Source organism: Solea solea, chromosome 1, assembly GCF_958295425.1.
Source record: "Solea solea chromosome 1, fSolSol10.1, whole genome shotgun sequence".
Classification (NCBI taxonomy): domain Eukaryota; kingdom Metazoa; phylum Chordata; class Actinopteri; order Pleuronectiformes; family Soleidae; genus Solea; species Solea solea.
The window spans coordinates 26,947,501-26,971,450 of record NC_081134.1 but is presented as its reverse complement, the minus strand read 5'-3'; the positions used below and the strand labels follow the sequence as shown (position 1 = coordinate 26,971,450).

At 45.0% G+C, this 23,950-nt stretch overlaps 2 protein-coding genes across 5 annotated transcripts; one reads left to right on the top strand and one right to left on the bottom strand.

The window, feature by feature from the left end:
- The first annotated feature begins 554 nt into the window (after positions 1 to 554).
- zbtb14 (zinc finger and BTB domain containing 14) lies at positions 555 to 7,782 on the top strand. Of its 3 annotated transcripts, none has more exons than XM_058628275.1 (10): positions 557 to 733; positions 2,002 to 2,190; positions 2,468 to 2,638; positions 2,744 to 2,839; positions 2,908 to 3,045; positions 6,034 to 6,278; positions 6,365 to 6,450; positions 6,574 to 6,713; positions 6,793 to 6,888; positions 7,387 to 7,782. In XM_058628275.1, exons 2-10 carry the CDS (start codon positions 2,002 to 2,004, stop codon positions 7,525 to 7,527), a joined length of 1,302 nt encoding a protein of 433 aa, XP_058484258.1. In that variant the 5' UTR covers positions 557 to 733; the 3' UTR covers positions 7,528 to 7,782. The 3 variants fall into 3 exon arrangements, with proteins under 3 accessions (XP_058484273.1, XP_058484258.1, XP_058484269.1); XM_058628286.1 differs by lacking the exon at positions 557 to 733 and adding an exon at positions 813 to 1,537; XM_058628290.1 differs by lacking the exon at positions 2,744 to 2,839 and having other exon boundaries at positions 555 to 733.
- On the bottom strand, positions 7,711 to 22,828 carry arhgap28 (Rho GTPase activating protein 28). Of its 2 annotated transcripts, XM_058628255.1 has the most exons (15): positions 22,798 to 22,828; positions 20,373 to 20,545; positions 20,084 to 20,298; positions 15,080 to 15,188; positions 14,450 to 14,649; positions 14,191 to 14,353; positions 13,761 to 13,852; positions 13,012 to 13,089; positions 12,513 to 12,666; positions 12,312 to 12,394; positions 12,013 to 12,228; positions 11,810 to 11,935; positions 8,198 to 8,325; positions 8,082 to 8,119; positions 7,711 to 7,985 (listed from the first exon to the last, which is right to left on the bottom strand). In XM_058628255.1, exons 2-15 carry the CDS (start codon positions 20,542 to 20,544, stop codon positions 7,903 to 7,905), a joined length of 1,857 nt encoding a protein of 618 aa, XP_058484238.1. In that variant the 5' UTR covers position 20,545; positions 22,798 to 22,828; the 3' UTR covers positions 7,711 to 7,902. The 2 variants fall into 2 exon arrangements, with proteins under 2 accessions (XP_058484238.1, XP_058484247.1); XM_058628264.1 differs by lacking the exons at positions 20,084 to 20,298; positions 20,373 to 20,545; positions 22,798 to 22,828 and adding an exon at positions 15,256 to 18,354.
- Positions 22,829 to 23,950: the final 1,122 nt, after the last annotated feature.

Genomic DNA, 23,950 nt, shown 5'->3' with positions numbered 1-23,950 from the left:
AGCTGCGGGGACACAGGAGCTGCTGGTCCTCTGCTGCCTCATGTGGTCACTTTGTGTCATTGAGGTCAATCTTAGCGTTAGATTTCAAACACTGAAGTGACAAAATAAGACATATGAACTTAGTGATGGAGGCAGCAGTGGATCAACAACTCCTGAAAATCACTGATTTCTCTATGAGCTTTGGTGTGAGAGAGTGAGTGTTTATAAACACACGTGATCATGTGATGTGGATAAAGACACGATCATTTAACGTAAAGATGTGATAATGTGACGTAGATAAGACGCAACCATGTAACGCATATAAAGACGTGATTATGTGATGCAGATAAAGACGCAAACATGTGACGTAGATATCAGATCGAGTGTAAATTAAAAAAAACAGAACATCTGTTTTTCCACCTTTTACTCAACATCAATACAATGCTACAGTTGTGAGAGAGTGAGGGGGCGGGGCCGAGTATAATCAGCTGAGTCATATTAACATCATGGGTTATTCACATACATTATGTTTAATGTGATCATAAGCCACAGGTGGCCGTGAGTCCTGGGGCCTTGTCAACGGGGCCGCGCATGCGCAGTCTCGCTAAGTCATGCCTCGCGCGCTGCCTGCGTGCTCTTACAGTGTGTGCGTGCCTTCCGCACAGTGCTCGTCCTCATCATCAACAATAACAACAGGTCAAAGTGTTTCCCGCTCTCGGCGCGCGGACAAACCCGGCGGGACACCTCACTGACGGTAAGAGCTCGTTCACCCGGGTCCCGCGCTCCGCTTCCGCCCCCCGCTCCGGCTCCGTTTCCGCGGGGATGCCTGCGCGTTCGCGAGCCGTTCATGGTGGCTCGAGCCCCGTCTCGTCCGTGTGAATCGTGTCGCCGCCCGCGTGCTTGTGTGTCGGTCCCGGGAACGGCGGAGCTCGCGACCCGCTCCCCGTCCGGGCGGCAGTGACGCGGGTCAGTAGCGTTAGCACTGACTATGTCACCGCACTAACGCCATTTTAAGAGCGAGAGGCTGGTGGCGCAGCGCGGGCCGAACTGTCCGCCATTTAACAACAACAACAGCAGCGAGTATGAGCGGAAAGTCTCACCGTACGCGTTCAACACGTGACACCAGGCACCAGCCGGTAAACACCGGTGACCCCGGTACTCGCCGGTAAACGGACCGGCGGACGTCGTTTTTTCCGCCGTTTGACTTAAAACTTAACACGTTAGCTCCCCATGCTAGCGTTAGCCTCAGCGGCTGTAGCTGCTACTGCTCCTGAATGCGGTCTGACCCGGGTCTCGTGGCCCGCTACAGACCAAATTTCATGGGCTGTGGTCTGGATCGGGTCCTGGTTTGGTCTGAGGGTCCGCAGAAAGCACGGGTTCAGTTCCGGTGAACGAAGTCATAATATAACTCGTTAGCTTTGGTGCTAACAGCTGGGAAAGGATTCCGACATTCAGTCAGTGGCCGTGTGGCGCGTGCATGCGCAAGGTGCGCGTGTCCGCTACGGAGCAGACATGAACTGTTGATGTTAGTTCACTGACAGAGGGAACACCTGCTCAGGTGGGCGGGGACTACTGATAATGTCATCATGAGTCATGATTTCTTTATTTTACCACTGTCATTAAAATCTCTTTACACATTTGACCGAGTCATCTTCACATGAATGATGAGTCATGGTTATGATGAAATTATGATGAGTCATGATTATGATGAAATAATGAGTCATGGTTATGAAGTAATGATGAGTCATGATTATGGTGAAATAATGATGAGTCATGGTTATGATGAAATAATGGGTCCTGGTTATTATGAAATAATGAGTCATGATTATGAAGTAATGATGAGTCATGATTATGGTGAAATAATGATGAGTCATGGTTATGAACTAATGAGTCATGATGAAATAAGGATGAGTCATGATTATAAAATAATGATGAATGATTATAAAGTAATGATGAATCATGATTATAAAGTAATGATTAGTCATGGTGAGTGCAGCTCTCTGAGGTTGTGTGTGTGTGCAGATGGCAGAGACAGTGAAGTACGTGGACGATGAACATAAAAGCATCTTCCTGAAGCTTCTGAACGAGCAGCGTCTCGAGGGCGAACACTGTGACATCGCTGTGGTCGTCGAGGATGTGAAGTTCCGCGCTCACCGCTGCGTCCTTGCCGCCTGCTCCAACTACTTCAAGAAGCTGTTTAAGAAACATGAGGTGAGACACGCACGCATGCACACACACACACACACACAGCGTTTACACAGTCACATGATGGGGACTTGTCTTTTGTCCCCATAATGTAAATGACTACATTTTAAGGTGAAGATATATTTTAGGGTTAGGTTGAGGTTAGGGTCAGGATTAGAATTAGGATTAGGTCAGTACTAATTATGGTTAAGGTTAGAGTAAGTCTCCAGGAAATGAATGTAAGTCAATACAATGTCCCCTCAAGTCATGAATGTCACACGTGTGTGTATGTATGTGTGATCAGGTGGATAACTCATCCGTCATTGAGATCGACTTCATACGCTCGGACATCTTTGAAGAAGTGTTGAACTACATGTACACAGCAAAGATCTCTGTGAAGAAGAGAGATGTTAACCTGATGATGTCATCAGGTCAAATCCTCGGAATACGATTCCTAGACAAACTCTGCTCCCAGGTAACACGCACACACACACACACACACACACACACATATATACATACATACATACATACATACACACACGCACAGACTGAAGCAGTGATGTGTGTGTGTCCTCAGAAACGAGACATGTCCTCAGAAGACAAAGACAAGTTTCCCTACGACATCGTAAAGATGGCGCTGCCGCCAGAAGCTCAGCTGGCCACAGAGTCTGAGGTAAACTGAGCTCAGTCCTCTTCCCTGACCACAACTCTGATCACCATCACCACTGTGTTTGTGTTCAGGTGCTCGGAGATGACACACCCACTACTGATGACCTTGTGGAAGCATCGGCCAATCAGGAACTAGATAAATCTCCCAGTGCAGCACTGAGAGTTCAGGAAGCAATTCTGAAAGAACTGGCCAATGAGGACGTCCACAAGGTACACACACACACACGCATACACACGCACGCACACATACACACACACACAAAGCAGACTAAAGAACAATAAGTGGATCAGTTGGAGCTGGTTTGGTTTTAAAAACCTGTTGCAGGGTCTAAAGTCTCACAGTGAGTGTCACAGTCACAGCTGTTTTGTCACACAGTGTCTCACAGTGAGTGTCACAGTCACAGCTGTTTTGTCACACAGAGATTTCTCACACTGAGAACAAATGATTATATACATTTGGAGGAAACAGTTTTCATACACAAGAGCTTTACTCCAGCAGTGCTCACTTTAGCACATTACATACTCCACCCTGTGGCCAAAAAAAGAAAGCACACCTTTCTGTATGTGCTACTTCTATGGAAGTAAATCTGTTTCATCTGAGTTTCAGTTCCAATTTATAACACTGAATGTTTTTGCATCGAAATTAGACTTTGAATTTTAAAAAACCATCAAATTTCAAGCACTGATTTTCTATTGCCTTAAAATAAATTCAGTGTAAAAAGTCAACATCCAGTGAATTATTACGACAAAACAAGTTTGACTTATTTATTCGTCGCTCATTAGCATTTATTTTTAAACTTATTATCGATGTATTAACAAGCTGCTGTGTGGATTCATGCTGATGAACACATGAATTACACTATCTGTTCATACATGTGATGAACACATGAATTAAAGCATCTGTTCATCAATTTACTGATAAATGTGATGAACACATGAATGAGAGGTGAAGATGAACAGTGATGAATCTGTTCCTAAAAATATGATCATGAGTCTGCAGGTTTATTTTAATATTTGATGACATCATGGTCGCAAGTTTCGACTCCACCCCTGGCTGATTGTACTCAATTCCATTGTAAGTCGCTTTGGATAAAAGTGTCTGCTAAATGACATGTAATGTAAGTTAGTTTATTTGTAAACCACCGACAAAAACAGAAATTTAAACCAAAATACAAAACATGTTCAATGGAATAGGTTTTTTAATCATCATAAAAGTACTTAATGTTGTCATTATTTTCTTGGCCAATCATAAAATCCCTGAGTGACAGGACAGACAGAGCACTGGAATCAACCAAAGTAATTCTTAGTCGACTGAAGCCCTGAAATTTTGATTCCACTTTTTTTACGCCATCAGTTTTTGTGAAAAGTTCCCACACTGTGATGTCTTTGATGTCTTTGACGTGGATGTTAGAGTACGACTGACTGTAGCACAACATTGGCACTTGGTACATTCCTCCAGATGAAATAAAATGAACCACAGACTGTATGAAATTAACACAGCAAACAATTGACCAATCAGAATTTGAGTCGAACCAGAACTTATCAACTCGTAAATAAACCAGTCAAGCGGAACTTTACAGCCCTACAGTTATCAATGAATGGAAGAAAACAACATCATTCCTGTAACAACACATAAACTAAGTCACGGTCGATAAAATAAACCATTAAATTGATAATTTTAACCTGTAATGACGTCATGATAGTTTTCACTTTACTGTATTCACTCTCATTTATTTACAAATCCATGGAAATAAAGCCTGAAGCTGACGTGATATCAGGATTCATGAAATATGCTAGCGCACGTCAGTGGTAGGGCTGTGCGATATGGACCAAAACTGATATTGCAATATTTTTTGTTTGAATGGTGATATGCGATATTATAAATATATTTTGAACAAAACAGGTTAGCTTGCTAGCTCACTGGTTGGGTCAGCTGAGCGCTGAAACAGCTGATAGCTGAAACCCGGCGTCCGGAGTGCACATCAGAAACCTGGAGACAGGAGACCAGAAACCCGGAGACCAGAGCCTCGGTGCCGGACACGGCAAACAACGAACCGCTGGTGTGTTTTAAGTCCACTTGAAGCTGAAATCTGCGGCTAACAGCTGCACGGCTAACAGCAGGTGCCGCTAAAATCTAGCAACAACAAACAGGCATTACGTCACCAGCTCAACTTTTATTTTTTCTATTAACGAGTAACGAAGATGGTTAAGAAAAATGTATCAGAGTAAAAGTACACATTTTATTTAGGAAAATAACAGCGCCATTATTCTTTTTCTTAGCCACAATCTGCTCACTCTCCACCTGCACCGTGTCCGCATTCTTTCACTTTAATTAATTCATGTGTTCATCCCATGTATGAACAGATAGTGTAATTCATGTGTTCATCACACGTATGAACAGATGGTGTAATTCATGTGTTCATCACATGTATGAACATATAGTGTAATTCATAATTCATGTGTTCATCAGTATGAATCCACACAGCAGCTTTTTAATACATCGATAATAAGTTTGAAAATTAATGCTAATGAACGACGAATAAATAACTCAAACTTGTTTTTTATTCACATTTGTCATAAAGTGTTCACATCGTACGTTCCCTGACAGTAGGCTTTCCTGAGTCACATGACCGCACTGTGCTCGTCCACAGCTGTGACGTCACTCTGTTTTTATGACCTTTAGGAAGGTTTTACAAATGTGAAAGTCCATGAATTAAAAATGTATATGTGGGTGTGTGCGTGTCACCAGGTTTTACACGCGTCTCTTTTACTTTTGTGCTCAGAGGGACAACTGCTTGGTGTTGGATGAATTGAGACGGGGATCGATTGCTTCTCCCTGGCGTCCCGGATGTTGACTTTTTGACACTGAATTTTTTGCGGCAAGGCAAAAAAAAGAAATCAGTCTAATTTTGATGCTAAAAGTGTTAGGAATTGCAATTCAGACTAGGATGGAACAGATTTACTTCCACAGACTTCTCATCACACATATTATTGTGTGAGCGACACTGTTACACACAACAATACATGAAAGACCTCTGAACATTTGAAATATATAGGGGTGTGGTTTATTCTGTTATCATTGATCACGGCTAGTGTCGTCATATAAACTCCAATTACATCACAGAAAACATCAATATCCACATATGACTGTTAGTCCACATCATCCAACACACAATAACATGCCCATGATGTCATCAGGTGAGCTGCTATGACCAGGATGTGGTGTCAGAGATGGAGGCGGAGCCTAAAGAGTTGGGGGCGGAGCAGCACAGCTCTCAGACGCTGGCGTTCACGGACAGTATGAGTGAAGTAAAGGACGAGCAGACTCCTGCCTGGTCCTCAGCAACAACTGACATGAAGTTTGAGTATCTGCTGTACGGACACAGAGAACAGCTGTCCTGTCACATCTGTGGGAAGAACTTCCTGGACGAGAGCAGACTGAGGTGTGCCTCATCTTCATCGTCTTCATCATCATCATCATCATCATCATCATCACACACCTGTTCACTGTTTCTCTCTCTCTCTGCAGGAAACACGAGAAGCTTCATTCAGCAGAGAGACCGTTCGCCTGTGAGATCTGTACTAAAGCTTTTACTACACACGCTCACCTGAAAGGTACACACACACACACACACACACACTCACCTGAAGGGTACACACACACACACGCTCACTTGAAAGGTACACACACAATGTCATGATGTTTGAGTTTAATCAAGTTTTTGTGTGTGTGTGCAGAGCACCTGAAGATACACACAGGCTTTAAACCGTACAGATGTGAAGTTTGTGGCAAATCTTTTATTCGAGCTCCAGATCTGAAAAAACATGAAAGAGTTCACAGCAACGAGAGACCGTTCGCCTGTCAGATGTGTGACAAGGTACCTGTCTGTACCTGTCTGTCTGTACCTGTCTGTCTGACTGTATCTGTCTGTCTGACTATACCTGTCTCTCTCTCAGGCTTTTAAACACAAGTCTCATCTGAAGGACCATGAGAGGAGACACAGAGGAGAGAAACCGTTCGTCTGTCCTTCCTGTTCCAAGGCTTTCGCCAAGGTACTAATACTGCAGTACTACTGCAGTAGTACTGCAGTACTACTGCAGTAGTACTGCTGTAAATACTTCAGTAGTGCTACTGCTGTAAATACTGCAGTACTGCTGCTGTAAATACTGCATTACTACTGCTGTAAATACTGCAGTACTACTGCTTTAAATACTGCATTACTACTGCTGTAAATACTGCAGTACTACTGTAAATACTGCATTACTACTGCTGTACATGCTGCAGTACTACTGTTGTAAATACTGTAGTACTTCTGCTGTAAATACTGCAGTACTTCTGCTGTAAATACTGCAGTACTACTGCTGTAAATACGGCAGTACTGCTGCTGTAAATACTGCAGTACTGCTGCTGTAAATACAACTCAAAACAGATGAAAGAGAAACTGCTGCTGACGTGTTGCCTGGCTACTTACTAATTTCCTGTGTATTTGCTTGTGTACTTGTACTGTAACGTGTGTACTTGTACTGTAACTTGTGTACTTGTACTTGCAGGCGTCAGACCTGAAGCGTCATGAGAACAACATGCACAGTGAGAGGAAACAGATGAATCCTCTGCAGAGCGACACAGAGACACTACAGGCTGCTGCCATGGCAGCAGAGGAGCAACAGCTCGATATGAGCCCCGCCCCCTGACACCTGGACAGCACTAGCCCCGCCCCCGACACCTGGATGACATCAGCAGCTCCTGTTGATTAATTTCTAATGAGCTTGCGATGACGTCGCGATGAAGTTGCGATGAACTGCTCAGTTTAATGAGTGCAGACGTTTCCATGGCAACATGAAATCAACATTTCCTGTAAGAAGGAGACGAAAGAAGACGAGAAGATGTTTGTTTTTAATATGAACTCGTTTTTTACATCAATAAACAAACAGGAAGTAGAAAGAAAACTCTTTGTGTTGTTTGCATCATCTGACAGGACATGATATCACAGTCATATGGTGAGACAGGAGGTAAGGCACGATGTGAGACAGGATCCAGGTTGAGATGTTGAGACAGGAAGCTGTCTGTCAGGGTTTGATCAGCCAATCACAGTGAGGATTGACTCTGTGGACGTCCAATAAGATGCAGTCTGGATGAAGACGACGCTCACCTGAAAGACAGACAGGTTTACACTGTGTGTGTGTGTGTGTGTGATGTCAGCAGTGTGTGTGTGATGTCAGCAGTGTGTGTGATGTCATAGACTCACAGATGTTCCCTCCAACTTCATACAGACACTGAACAGGACTGGTGTGGAGAGAGAGAAAAAAACATCGTTAATCTTTCAAATAAATGTGTGTGTGTGTGTGTGTGTGTCTGAGTCACCTGTTCTCACACTCAAAGCGTGAAGTGATGTCTTTCGCTCTTGTTTGGTCATCAAGTTGTATTGCCATGGAAACCTTGGTGTGTAAGGGGGCGTGAACCCTGATCACACCTTCACACAGCTCTGTGATCTACACACAAACACACACAGAGTAAATGGTCTCTAATTAAATCTCTTTCATCTTGATGACACTCACTCATCTTTGTGCTTATTATAATATAATTATATTTTTCATATAATCTTTAATAAATCTCTTATAAATTAAAATGAATATATTTAAATTAAATGTAATTATGAAATAATATGAGACAAAATAAACAGTTTATTTTTATTGTCATTAAAGTTGTTACAGTGATGAGATCACGCATTATTATTATCATTATCATTATCATTAATAAAGTCATTGTGTCACCAGGCGGAAGTGACGTAGGGCCAGTGCTTATGACACTGCGGTGTAATCAGTGTGATGAGAGACACGTGTTTGTTTGTCTCCAGGATGTAAAGAAGACATTTAAACAAGAAGAAGAAGACTTTAACTTTAAGAAAACTTTAATTAGGAAAACAATTTTCCAAACCAACAATTCATTAATAATAGCCAATAATCAACTCATTCACTCGCACACAGAAAACTAAAAATTAAGCTGCATTGACCCATCCTCCACTACCGAACATAGGGCAACTCCATTCAGTCCAATGTCCCACACTTCCTCAAAAGCTCACAGGTTACAGGTCAGTCCTCTATCGTGAGCCTGGCTGAGACCAGAGCCTTCTGACAGAGCACCGGCTCTGTCCAGCCACACCTGACACCTGGTTCATTTGCATTCTCTGAGGCCTGCCAGAGAACCAAAGTTCAGCACTTTCACACAGCTAAGGTACAGCTGGTGATGTAAACCAAACTCATGCAGACGACATGGTGATCAGTAAAAGCTGGTAGGGTGTAGCACGTGGCAGCTCTAGTAATAAAATCAGATCACAGGTAAACCCTATCCAACCTGGCTGCACCACACCTCCTGCAACTCTTACCCAGGTGTATTGTCTGACTGACAGCTGCTTCATCCTCCATAACAGCTGTTTTATAGCTGCAGCTGACTGAGGGTGCAGCTCTTGACTAGTCCTGTCTACAGGGGCTGTGCAGCATTTCCAGCCATGGAGCCCACCATCACGAGACAATGCACCGCAGCCGCGGAACCGGTGGGCCCCTCAGGCGCAACACATACCGCAGCCGCAGAGCTGGTGGGAACCGCAGGCGGAGCAGCTTCCACCGCTTGCTGCCTGTGCGGGCAGGCGATCCACTTAAGTCCAACATCTCCACCTTCAAAACACTTCATACTTCCAGAGCTGGCAAACACCATATAATAACCATTCTCATGTTTAACACGGAAAGAAACATCAAGTGATTGAGTCAATGAGTCTAAAAACATCACAACCTGTTTTCTAAAAGACTGAACATGTCTAAGTTTCAGGTCTTTACAACCCAAACCCACCGATCTGAACCCACTGGCAAACTTACTGAACCGGGTCAGCTCTTTCTCCAGCACCTCGTTGGAGACAAATGGAGGAACACCTTGATCCTTGTAGAAGGAACAGCCAACAGAGACACCTGTAGATATTCCTCGCTGAGCATGAGGCCGCTTTCATCTTTAAGAAATACGAGCACTGCTTTATTCATGCGGGAAGCTTATCTGAGCTGAGTCCAACCTGATTTCCCACCGCCAACAACACCTGTTTCACCGACACTAAACACTAAACTACAAACAACTAACACACAATAATAACAATGACCATTGTTATTATGGTCATTATACCATACTCTCTTCTCACAACTCTCTTCTCACAACCACACACCACGTGAAGAAGAAGAACCAGTTTGAGAGCAGGTAATCTGATTACGTGTGTGTGTGCGCGCATGATGCTGTTGTATTTGTAGCTCACGTGCACACAGTTACTGTCATGTTCCGTTGTCCATGTCATTTTATTGTGAAATAAAAGAGAACCCACGCACACACGGGGAGAACATGCAAACTCCATGCAGAAAGGCCCTTGTTCCAACCGGCCCCTGTTAACCACCATAGTTGCCAAAAGTCTCTCCCGTCCAGAGTTCAGGGCATTCATCTCTACTTCCCACGTTCAGCGAACTGTCCATGCCCTCAGGAGCCAACGCCAACTTCATCTCCGAGTCCCTAGCCCAGGATCTTAGGGCCCAACTGCAACCTCTGTTGTCCCCGCTGGAGGCACACGCCCTTGACGGCAGCACCATCAGGAGGGTCAGTCAACCAGGTCGGTCCTCCTGGAGTCAGGAGCAGATCCAGCTCCACGTCCTAACAAACTCCATCCATCATCTCATCCTGGGGCATCCCTTGCTCCTACACCATAACCCGGTCATTGACTGGACTTTTGCAAATCCAAAGCTACTGCTCTCCCTCCACATCGTCACCTATGACTGCACGGTAGAGCTTCACCCTGGTTCCGTTCCTCCCCGTGGTCGTCTCTTTTTCCTCTCTCAATTCGAAACTACTGCCATGTACAAATACATCCAGGAATCCATCAAGTCCGGTATCATATGTCCTTCTTCCTCAACGGCTGGTGCCAGCGTCTTTTTTGTGAAGGACGGCTCCTTGCGTCCCTGTATTGATTATCGTGCTCTCAATAACCTCACTATCAAGAACCGTTACCCCCTTCCATTAATGTCATCAGCATTTGGACTCCTCAAAGGAGCCACCATCTTCACCAAGCTTGATCTCTGTAACGCCTATCATTTAGTTCATATCAGGGCGGGGGAAGGGTGGAAGACAGCGTTTAACACTCGTTGTTAAACGCTGGGGCATTATGACTATCTGGTGATGCCATTCTCATTTTCTCCTGTCCGCCAAGTGCTGGAGAGATTGTTGCAGCACCACCTGTATGTAAAGGCAGAGAAATGTGAGTTCTTGGGATTCATCATTTCACCCGGAGAGATCTGGATGGATCCCGAGAAGGTCCAGGCGGATCCCAAGAAGGTCCGGGCAGTGCGTGAATGGTCGGTTCTGGACTCCAGGAAAGCCCTTCAGCATTTCCTGGGGTTTGCGAATTTCTACCTTCATTCGCAATTATAGTTCCATCTTTGCCCCGTTACATTCCCTCACCTCTGTGTTGCAGTCCTTCCAGTGGAACCCAGATGCTGACCGTGCCTTCAGGGAGCTTAAACACCAGTTCACCTCTGTACCCATTCTCCATCACGCCGACCCTCATTGTCAGTTTGTGGTGGACGCCTCGGACTCCGGGGTGGGGGCCATCCTGTCTCAGAAGGCGTGTTCAGACCAGAAGGAGAGGAATTACAGTGTGGGGGACAGAGAGCTGCCGGCCATTAAATCTGCGCTTGAGGAATGGACGCACTGGCTGGAGGGAGCGGAGCATCGGTTTCTTGTCTGGACGGATCACCACAAGTACCTCCGAGCGGCAAATCGCCTTAAACCCAGGCAGTCCAGGTGGTCACTTTTCTTTACCCGTTTTCACTTTGTTGTTTCTTATCGTCCGGGTTCATGTAATGTCAAGGCTGATGCCCTGTCCATCGAGTCTCCTGTCCCCATTCTTCCCCCTTACCTGGTGGTGAGCTCTGTCATCTGGTCTGGTCTCACCTGGTCTGTGTGGTTCTTGTCAGTCTTCTTCCTCAGAAGTCGCCTCTTGGCTCTCATCAGTCCAAAGGATTTCTGACTGGACACCTGGTTCACCTGTCTCACCTGAGACAGCAGGAACTTGGGGACCTAGCACAGAGGACAGGAAGTGATGTCACGGGCAGGTGAGACAGCGCCGTCACAGAGACCCGTGTCCTGAGACTCACGGTCCACAGCAGGTCCTGGTGAGTTATCATTAGCTGAACCAGGTGAGCCCCGCCCAGCGCCTCCTCCAGCTCCTCCTGTTGCTTAGCGACAGAGTGCTTGCTGTTGCTGTGACGACAGGTGAACAGGTTTGGGGCCATCACCATGGAGACGTTCCACAGAGACATGCGGTTCTGGTCCTGATAAGAGACCACCTTACGAAGGAAGACCAGCAGGGCCTGTAACCATGGAAACGGATCGGAGTTATTATGTTCCTGTGGAAACAGGTGCTGGTGTGTGTGTGTGTGCGCGCACTGTTTACTTGCAGTGTGTCTCTGTTTTCTTCAGGAAGTAACAAAGTGAGAAGATGAAGAGTCTGAACCTGATGAAGGACAGAGGACACTTCTGAGGAGACAGACAGACAGACAGACAGACAGACAGGCAGTCAGACAGTCAGACAGACAGACAGGCAGACTATCAGGCTAGCTGTGTGTGTGTGTGTGTGTGTGTGTGTGTGTCTCACTCAGCACTGCTCTGTAGTAGCTCAGGTGTGTGTGTGTCAGTAAAGGTGTATCCAATTCTCTGATGAAAAGCTTCAGCAGTCCTGCAGCTTCCACCTGTCTCACTGCTGACCAGTCCATCACTTCTCCACACCTGTCTATCTCTCTGCGCAGGTACTGCAAACAGACAGGTGAGACATACAGACAGGCAGGTGAGACAGAGACAGACAGACAGATGAGACAGATGGACGGACAGACAGACGGACAGACAGACAGACAGGTGAGACAGTGAGAAAGAGACAGACAGACAGGCAAGTGAGACAGTGAGACAGAGACAGACAAACATGTGAGACAGTGAGACAAACAGAAAGACAGGTGAGACAGACAGACAGACAAACAGGTGAGACAGAGAGACAGACAGACAAACATGTGAGACGGACAGACAGGTGAGACAGACAGACAGACAGGCAGGTGAGACAGACAGACAAACAGGTGAGACAGACAGACAGGTCAGTGTGTTACCTTTAATCTTGCTGCTGATCCTGAAACCCTCAGAATCCCCTCAGTCTGTAGACCAGTATGTTCTAAGATAGACAACAACTACACACATAATAGAAGAAACAGAGAAACACATGGAGACTGAATTTATGCTGAGTCATGTTACAGCGATACAGCGTTGTATTTTAACCTGGTCTCACCTGGTCTGGTCTCCCCTGACCTGACCTGGTCTCACCTGGTCTGGTCTCACCTAGTCTCACCTGATCTGACGTGGTCTCACCTGGTCTGGTCTCACTTGACCTGACCTAACCTGACCTGGTCTCACCTGGTCTCACCTGGGCTGGTCAGACCTGACCTGACCTGACCTGACCTGACCTGACCTGACCTGACCTGACCTGACCTGACCTGACCTGGTCTGGTCTGGTCTGACCTGGTCTGGTCTGGTCTGTTCAAAGTTCACCAGGAACAAACAAACATGTTACCATGGTGTTTGTTTGTGACGACAATTTCTAACTCTAGGAAGAGCCAGAGCCATCTACACAGGGACAGGCGAGGGACAGGCGAGGGATGGCGAGGGACAGACAAGGGAAAGGCGAGGGACAGACGAGGGACAGGCAAGAAACAGACGAGAAACAGACGAGGGACATGCAAGGGATGGCGAGAGACAGACAAGGGAAAGGTGAGGGACAGACGAGGGACAGACGAAGGACAGGCGAGGGACAGACGAGGGACATGTGAGGGACAGGTGAGGGACAGGTGAGGGACAGACTCACCCTCTGAAAGACGACTGGGACTTTGAGTCCAGGAAATGTTTTCCTGTCGTTGTGTAAAAGTAACTTCAGAGGACGTCCAAACACTCCAGCGTCTGAGACACACACACACACACACACACACACACACACACACACGCACACTGTCTCATTAAAGGGACAGAGCTGCTGCCTCCTGTGGTCAGTGTGTGTCACTGCGGCCTCGTGTGGTCAGTGTGTGTCACTGCGGCCTCCTGTGGTCAGTGTGTGTCACTGCGGCCTCCTGTGGTCAGTGTGTGTCACTGCTGCCTCCTGTGGGCAGTGTGTGTCACTGCGGCCTTGTGTGGTCAGTGTGTGTCACTGCTGCTGCCTCCTGTGGTCAGTGTGTGTCACTGCTGCGTTGATGAATGGATGGAGGGACGTGTGTGGGTGTCTGTGTGTGTGTGTGTCTCACCCCTCCTCCTGTGGCGAGGTGGGCGTGTCTGTTTGGTTTCAACGCCAAGGGCGAGCAGGAAGGTGGAGAGCTCAATGTGAGCGAAGAAGCCAAGCTGAGTGAGGTCACATGACGACAGGTCATCAGTGCAGGTGAGACCCTGGGAGGGTGAGACAGGTACAAACTACAAACACACACACGCACACCCACACACACACACTGAAAGCGTGACTGCTCAGAGAAACCTGACCAGCAGAAGGCGACAGAGCATCAAACTTACCGTGATGACATCACTATTGTCATCACCTTGGAAATGCAGACAGTCCCAACAAGCCCCACCCTTTTTGTGCTCAGCCACACCCTCTGAGTATGGAGAGTCTCGCAGGAGCCAATCAGCTGACAGAGTGACAGGAGGGGAGGGTCTTAGTGTGTGTTCAGAGAGTTGATCGTCATGTCGTAAAGATGGGAGGGAGGGGCGAGCTGTAAACAACAACAACAACAACAACAAACAAATAGAAGGGAGGGGTGAGCTGTAAACAACAACAACAACAACAACAATAAACACACGACTTATGCGACTGAAAGCTGGTCTTATATATTAGCGAGCTGTCAAGAGTTTAACTCATCCAACATGTGTATGTAATGCTCAAGCATGTCTTGTATTAATAATATTACCTGCAGTAATAGATGTTTTTTACAGCAGATATTTCTTTAAATGAAATAGTAGGACAAACACAGGGTTTACCAGTAACATGAATTACGGTTCCACTCCAGTATTAACAGAGCTGTGTTATTGTTCAAGTGTAAGGGTAGATCATGCTAAATACTTGACACCTGTAGAGGATGTTTTTTTTTTTAAATAAATAAATAATAAACAGACAGACAGACAGGTGAGCAGACAGACAGGTACCTCTGTGAGTGTTGCGGTGAATTGTCTTTGTGGATGTGTGATATCGTCTTGGTGACTCGGAGCAGTGAGAAGAAGGGGAGGAGCCTCTGTCTGCTGAGTCATCCTCTGACTGAGAGAAAATGCTGAGTTACGACTCACTCTGTCTCTATTTCTCTCTCAGTGTCTGTGTGTCTCACCTGAGTGAAGATGTCTCGGACGTCTCTGATTGGCTGCCTGTTCTTCTTCCTCAGCATCTGTCTATCTCTCTCTCATGTCTCTTTCTCTCTCATGTCTCTTTCTCTCTCTCTCTCTCTCTCTCTCATGTGTGTGTCTCTCTCTCTCTCTGTGAGATGGTGAAGTGTGTGTGGAGCTGAGAGCATGTTTGAGGTTTTTTGTGAAAAATTCCTTGAGTTCACTTTTTAGTTTTATGTGGTTTTTGTTTGTCTTGTGTTGTTGAAAAAGTGTGGTTGTGTGTGTGTATGAGAGAGAGTTTGTGTGTGTGTTTGTGCTAACTCAGCCTCAGTGGTGAATTTACAGCGTTTAACTCGCCGTCATGCCGTTAAGCTGGTGCCCTCAATGCCGTGCAGTGTGGAGGAGGCTGGCCTGGCTGTGGGTGAGGTGGTGGGATATGCGTCTGTGAAATCGGCCTCTAAAATGAACGGAGTGATCGTTTTGTTTTTAGATGCTACGACTAAGGTTAGCGAGGTGGTGGAGAGTGGTGTGGTCATTCAGGACACTTTCACTGTTGTTCTCCCTAGTGTCACAGATACAGATGGTGTTACTGGGCTCTAAATCAGCCAAACTAAAGCATGTCATCAGTCACCGTAGACAGGTCTACATGATCCTGAAAGACCCCCCCCCGTGATCTGAACCTGTCTTTTTCTTTTCAAAGTCGATAATTATTCGTATGTGGTATTTGCAACATCGGAAACCATGAAATATTTTGGCTGCGGAGGGGAGGGTCATCTGATCTGATCCTGTCCTGGGAGAGGCGAGGCGAAGCCAGGTTTCTCACCAGGAAGTCTGGGATGGCAGAAGATGTCCTGTCTGATCAGGAGATTTTTAGATTAAAGAAACACATCAGTAAAGTGGTAAAATCTGCTCCTCTTTTATTATGATTTGGTGTATGTTTTTCTACTTTTTATCTATATGTGATTTTAAATTGAGTATTTTAAATCTGGGCGGAGCCTGAGCTGATTTTAAGAGAGCTGCTCTTTTTAAACTCATGGAGATTAAAAGAGTAGACATCATGTTTGTGCAGGAGACCCACAGCACTGCAGACAATGAGTGTGAATGGAGGCAGGCTTTTAATGGGGAGGTGATTTTAAGCCATACATCCAGCCGTAGTGTGGGGGTTGGGGGGGTTATTTTCAAAGAATTTTTTTCCCGTTTCTCTTGTTTCTGAAGAAATTATTCCAGGTGTGTTATTGAAAGTCAAAGCAACTTTTGAAAATACTCCTCTTTTAGACAGGAATCATTCAGAAGCCCACCCTGCTTCATCCAGCAGGATCACACAGCTCATACAAACACAGTAATCACAGGCAATACACCTGGACTCATTCAAGAGAGAACTTTTTATCATTAGCTCGGCTGGACAACCTTTATTAATTTTACACATCATTTAAATATTTTTTAAAAGATGTCACATTCAGCCTGTGGGTGTTAGCGACCACTCTTTAGTCTCCTGCTCTGTTTTTATTAAAAACATTGGTTTAAAGAGTGCCTATTGGCATTTTAACACTGCTCTTTATACAACCAGGCTTTTAGAACTGCTTTTAAGTATTTCTGGGAGAGCCATAGAGAGAGCAGGCCTGCCTTTCCCAGCACTCAGCAGTGGTGGGATTGTGGCAAAGTTCAGATCTGGCAACTCTGCCAACAGTTCACTCGCAATGTCACGAGAGACTTAACCCGATCTTTAAAAAATCTGGAGTTTGAGGCGAAAGAACTGCAGTCCTTAGCAGAGTCCTCTTGAAAGGGCAGCCAAAGCCAACCTGCTGGGTGTGTCAGCACAGGGGGCTCTGGTCAGGTCCAGGTTTCTAAATGTGGCTCAGATGAATGCCCCATCTCGATTCTTCTTTGGGATAGAGCAGAAAAATGGACAGAGGAAGATCATTCAGAAAGTTTGCTGTCAGTTTCTATAGAAACCTCTTTAAGAGTGAATGGTCAGATAATCCAGATGTGCACAGCAGCTTCCTTGCAGGTCTCCCTCAGGTAAACTCTAAAGCAAATTTGGAGCTGGGGGCAGTTTTAACGCTGCAGGGGCTGCACAAAGCGATGATGTCTTTGCAGAGTGGCAAAGCACCAAGGATTGACAGTCTTTCTGGCCCATCATAGGTGTCGACCTGCTTGAGGTGGTGTCAGACAGTCTTCAGAGAGGACAGCTCCCTCTGAGCTGCAGGAGGGAAGTCAGTCAGTCAGTCATCATCTACTGCTTTATCCTCTGCCAGAGGGTCGCGGGGGGTGCTGTGCCAATCTCAGCTACATCGGGCGATAGGCGGGGTACACCCTGGACAGTTCGCCAGTCCATCGCAGGGCCACACACAGATAGAGACAAACAACCATTCACTCTCACACTCACTCCTATGGTCAATTTGGAGTGTCCAATTTACCTATCCCCACATTGCATGTTTTTGGACTGTGCCTAAGCCATATCTCCTGTTCCAGTGTGTGTGGAGCTGATCAGGGCCAGGATCTTGGCTGGATTTTAGTTTTTTTAAATTGTCAGGAGACCTCACTCTCTTTTAAAAACATGTGGTGCTACCAGGATCAGGTTGAAGATGATGACCTGTTGTTTGGTAAAGTGCTGAAGAAGTGATTTGTTTGTCTACATTTGTCTCTGCTGCTAATTCCTGCATATGCTCCCCTCAGGAAAAGTAGACCCACTATCACAAAAACTATAACAACCTGGCCTGAGCCCCTCACCAGCTGCAGGACTGCTGTGACAGGACCAATTGGGATGTGTTTTCACATCAAGACCTGGAGATGTTTACAGACAGTGTACTGTGTTACATACGATACTGCATAGACACTGTTACCGTAAAAAAACCAGATTTGGGTCTACCCCAACCAGAAGCCCTGGATGACCCGGGAGGACCAGCGGCTGCTGAGGGAGAGGAACACCGCCTTTAGGTCTGGTGACCAGGCCCTTTACTCTGCGGCCCGGGCTGACCTGAAGAGAGGCATCAAAGGGGCCAAGTTGGATTATCGGCGGAGGGTGAGACTGGGCCATCACACATATACGGCACTCAGCCTCAGCACCGGCTCCCCGCAGGGCTGCGTGTTGAGCCCCTTGCTGTACACTCTCTACACGCACGACTGCACCTCCACCCATCACAACAACAACATCATAGTGAAGTTTGCGGACGACACTACGGTGGTGGGGCTCATCGCTGGAACAGATGATTCTGCCTACAGAGATGAGGTTGAACATCAAGAAGTGTGGTGTAGGAGAATAATCTTCTCCTCAATACAGCAAAGACCAAGGAGCTGGTGATTGATTACAGGAGGAAAAAGACTGACATCGCACCACTCACCATCAATGGGGATCGCATGGAGCAGTTGTCGGACTTCCGCTTACTGGGTGTTCACATCGAGGAAGGCCTGACCTGGCGTGTAAACGAAGGTGCTTAAAAAGGCCCAACAGAGACTGCACTTCCTGAGGGTCCTCAGGAGGAATGACATCACACAGAGACTGCTGGTATCCTTCTACAGGTGCTCCATAGAATCCATCTTAACATAATGTCTATGTGTGTGGTTTAGCAGCTGCACAGTAGCCCAGAAAAGGCCTTGCAACGGGTCATCAACACAGCACAGAGGATAGTCGGTTGCCCCCTCCCCTCACTGGATGAACTTCACAGTGCTCGCTGTGCTAAAAGAGCACAGACCATTGTAAAAGACACTTTCCATCCGGGTCACGCCTTGTTTGAACTGTTACCATCAGGCAGGCGATAAAGGACAATCAAATCAAGAACAAACAGACCTAAAAACAGTTTCTATTCGACAACAATAACCGCCCTCAATGCCATAAAAAACAATCAAACAAAATGAATGGTGGTATGTGTGTTTTCCTGTAGTATGGGAAGGATGTGTTGTATGTTGGTTATTCATTTATTTTACTTTTTAATTTGATTTAATATTTTTATTTATGCACTAATTGTCTGGCACTTTTGTAATTTCGTTGTACAGGTTACAATGACAATAAAGGACTATACTATACTACTATATGTGTTTGTGTTTGTATATACTGTATGTGTATGTGTTTGCATACATGTGAATATGTTTGTATGTGTTTGTATGTGTGTATGTGTTTGTATATAAGTGTATATGTTTGTATGTGTGTATGTGTTTGTATATATGTGTATATGTTTGTATGTTTATATATGTGTATATTTTTGTATATATGTGTATGTATGTGTGTATGTGTTTGTATATATGTGTATATGTTTGTATGTGTGTATGTGTTTGTATATATGTGTATATGTTTGTATATGTGTATATGTTTGTATGTTTGTATGTGTTTGTATATATGTTTGTATGTGTGTATGTGTTTGTGTGTTTGTATATGTTTGTATGTGTGTATGTGTTTGTATATATGTGTATGTGTTTGTATATACAGTATGTGTATATGTTTGTATGTGTTTGTGTGTTTGTATATGTGTATATGTTTGTGTGTGTGTATGTGTTTGTATATATGTGGATTATTTAATTGAAAAAGCACACAAAGTGAGGCTGTTTTATAACGGCAAATAAAGTTGTGTTTTAAAAATCAAATCTCTCTCATGTCTCTCACTTATGTCTGTCTCTCTCTCTCTCTCTTTCTCTCTCTCTCTATCTGTCTCTCATGTTTCTCTAACATGTGTCTCTCGCTCATGTCGCTCTCTCTCTCTCTCTCATGTGTCTCTCTCATGTCTCTCTCTCATGTGTCTCTCTCTCATGTGTGTCTCTCTCTCTCATGTCTCTCTCTCTGTCTCTCTCTCTCCCTCTCATGTATCGCTCTCTCTCTCTCTCACTGTCTGGGTGTCTCACCTGAGTGAAGATGTCTCGGACATCTCTGATTGGCTGCCTGTTCTTCTTCCTCAGCGTCTCGTTGTAGTTGTCCAGCCTCCTCCTCACTGTCGCCACCTGCTGGTGAGTCAGTGTGGACATCAGTGCCTCTGCTGGCAGCTCCTCCTCCTCAGAGGAACCCGTCACCAGGGACGATAGCCCCGCCCCTGTCAGCCACGCCTCCTCCATCTCCACCTCTGCAGGTGAACAGAGACATGGAGATTTGAGTCACACAGACAGGAGGTGTCACTCTGCTGCAGCTTTCACTCACCATCCACACTCTTCCTCTCATCTTCCTCCTCCTCGTCCTCCTCCTCCTCCTCCCTCTCCTCCTTAATGCTATCTACCTCCCTCCAGTAGGTTTCCAATGCAAGATGGCGGGGAGGAGCAGGAACGGAGGAGCGGGAGGCGGCGACAGAGGTGGTGGATGGAGACGACAACATCCTGTAAAAAAGGAGATGAAACTGGTCAGCCAGTCAGAAGGTCAGACAGAGGTCACTGAGCCTGTCAGTCAACCATAAGATCAGACAGAGGTCACTGAGCCTGTCAGTCAATCAGAAGGTCAGACAGAGGTCACTGAGCCTGTCAGCCAATCAGAAGGAAGCTTAGTGAACCAGTATCTATTCATTTAAACTGGAGTTGCTTTATATTTAAGACCAAAGCTCAGAGAGATTATCAGTGATTTTAGCTGCTGGTCCTCTGCTGCCTTGTGTGGTCACTTTGTGTCACTGAGGTCAATCTGAACGATGGATTTCAAACACTGAAGTGACAAAATTGATGGAGGCAGCAGTGGATCAACAACTTCTGAAAATCACTAATTTTCTCTGTGAGCTTTGGTGTGAGAGAGTGAGTGTTTATAAACACAGGTGATCATGTGACGTAGATAAAGACGCGGTCATGTGACGTAGATAAAGACACGATCATGTGAGGCAGATAAAGACGCGGTCATGCGACGTAGATAAAGATGCTGTAATGTGACGTAGATGAAGACGCAGTCATGTGATCATGTAACGTAGATAAAGACGTGATCATGTGACGTAGCTAAAGACACGATAATGTGACGCAGATAAAGACGCGATCATGTGACGTAGATAAAGACGTTATCATGTGACGTAGATAAAGATGTGATCATGTGACGTAGATAAAGACGCAACCATGTAACGTAGATGAAGATGCAATCATGTGACGCAGATAAAGACGCGATCATGCGATCATGTGACACAGATAAAGATGCGATCATGTGACGCAGATAAAGATGTGATCATGTGACGTAGATAAAGACGTGATCATGTGACGTAGATAAAGATGTGATCATGTGACACAGATAAAGACGTGATCATGTGACGCAGATAAAGACGCAATCATGTGACGTAGATAAAGACGTTATTATGTGACGTAGATAAAGATGTGATCATGTGACGTAGATAAAGACGCAACCATGTGACGTAGATGAAGATGCAATCATGTGACGCAGATAAAGACGCGATCATGCGATCATGTGACAGAGATAAAGACGCAATCATGTGACGTAGATAAAGACGCGATCATGTGACGCAGATAAAGATGTGATCATGTGACGTAGATAAAGACGCAATCATGTGACGTAGATGAAGACGCGGTCATGTGACGCAGACAAAGACGCGATCATGTGACGTAGATAAAGACGTGATCATGTGATGTAGATAAAGACGCGATCATGTGACGCCGATAAAGACGCAATCGTGTGACGTAGATAAAGACGCAATCACGTGACGTAGACAAAGACGCGATCATGTGACGCAGATAAATATGCGATCATGTGACGCAGATAAAGACGTGATCATGTGATGTAGATAAAGACGCGATCACGTGACGCAGATAAAGACGCAATCATGTGACGTAGATGAAGACGCGGTCATGTGACGCAGATAAAGACGCGATCATGTGATGTAGATAAAGATGTGATCATGTGATGTAGATAAAGACGCGATCAAGTGACGCAGATAAAGACGCAATCATGTGACGTAGATGAAGACGAGGTCATGTGACGCAGATAAAGATGTGATCATGTGACGATCAGAGACTTAGCAACAGTTAAAATGTTGTGCTATCTACACTGAGTGAACCTCAGAGCAGAGACAGGGAGACTGAGAGGACAAGATGAAGTTGATCTGCTGTAGCGCCCCCTACAGAGGGAGGGAGAGAGAGTGAGAGAGAGAGAGAGAGGGGGGGGGGGCTGGGGGGGTTGTTGGAGGGGGGACTCAGTCTAATGGGTTTTTGTTCCCAGGGGAACACAGAGTGGAGGTCCCAGGCTAATGCTAGCTGCTGCTGTGTGTGCATTAGGAGGAAATGGATGCTCTCGTCACATCTAAGTGTTTTCACTCAGGTCCTCGGACAGAAATCTGACCTGGTTATTTCTGCTGCTCATGTTTGAAACACAGGCTGAGAATGAAAGCAGCACAGAATCAGCATCAGCATCAGAATCAGCATGATTATTATTATTATTGTTATTATTATTATTATTGTTATTATTATTATCATGATAATAATAATAATAATAATACAGCATCAAACTAACTTTAAACTGATCTCAACTAGTCTCTCGCTCATGTATCGCAATACTATGTATTATATATGATACATGTAATGTATACATTTATAAATGTATAATATCAATGAATAAATTAATCTATGAGAACATGAAGAATCAAACTCACCCTCAGTCCTGCTGCTGATCTCTGACTGACACACAATGGAGGGAGGGGGAGGAGCACAGGGGAAGGGGAGGGGCCTCAGGGACCATTGATGAGAGCTGTGCTGAGAGTAGCATCACTTAACTTTGTGCTAACTACACTAAACACAAAGATAAAGTCTTTCGTTTGTCATGATCTGAATTCTAAGATAAAAACAATTTCACCATTTCTCTCAAATATTATATAAATCTGTGTTAATCTGTGTTAATCTGTGTCAGTGAGCAGATACAATCCACCTCACAGGTGTGGTTGATTTCACAGCAGGAATATTACATGAATATGGTGTGTGTGTGTGTGTGCGTTTGTTGTGTGTGTGTGCATGAGCTGATGGTCGTGGATGAAAAAAAATGTTCCTCAGGATCTCGCCACTGTATCTCTGTGCATTCAAATCAATAAAATGCAACTGTGTTTGTTGTCCATACCATAGATTTACACAGATTTACACCAATTAACATAGATTTACACAGATTTACACCAATTAACATAGATTTACACAGATTTACACATATTAACATAGATTTACACAAGTTTACACAGATTTACACCGATTAGCATAGATTTACACAGATTCATAAAGATGTACACAGATTAACATAGATTTACACAGATTAACATAGATTAACATAGATTTACACAGATTAATACAGATTAATAAAGATTTACACAGATTAACACAGATTAACATAGATTAACACACATTTACACAGATTCACAAAGATTAACACAGATTAACACATATATGTGAACAATATTTGAGAGAAATGGTGAATTTTTTTTTATCTTTGAGTTTATCTCATGGAAAACAAAAGTGTTTATATTTTTGTTCAGTGGCAAATTTGAAATAATGGATTGACTTCATGTGTTTCCATGGTGACCACATGGTGGCGCTGCAGGCTGTTTTTAAATCAAACAATAATAATAATCAAATATCCACAAGAGGGCAGTAATCGGTGCGTGTGTTGGTGAAATGCATCCTGGGAGTTGTAGTTTACCTTTCATTTGTCCATAATTCACAGCAGTAAGAGAGGAGACAACAGGCTGATGGAGTCTGCAGCGTTTCCATGACGACAGGACACCAACTTATTCAGAGGCTGCAGAGCCTCTCTGTTGCCTAGCA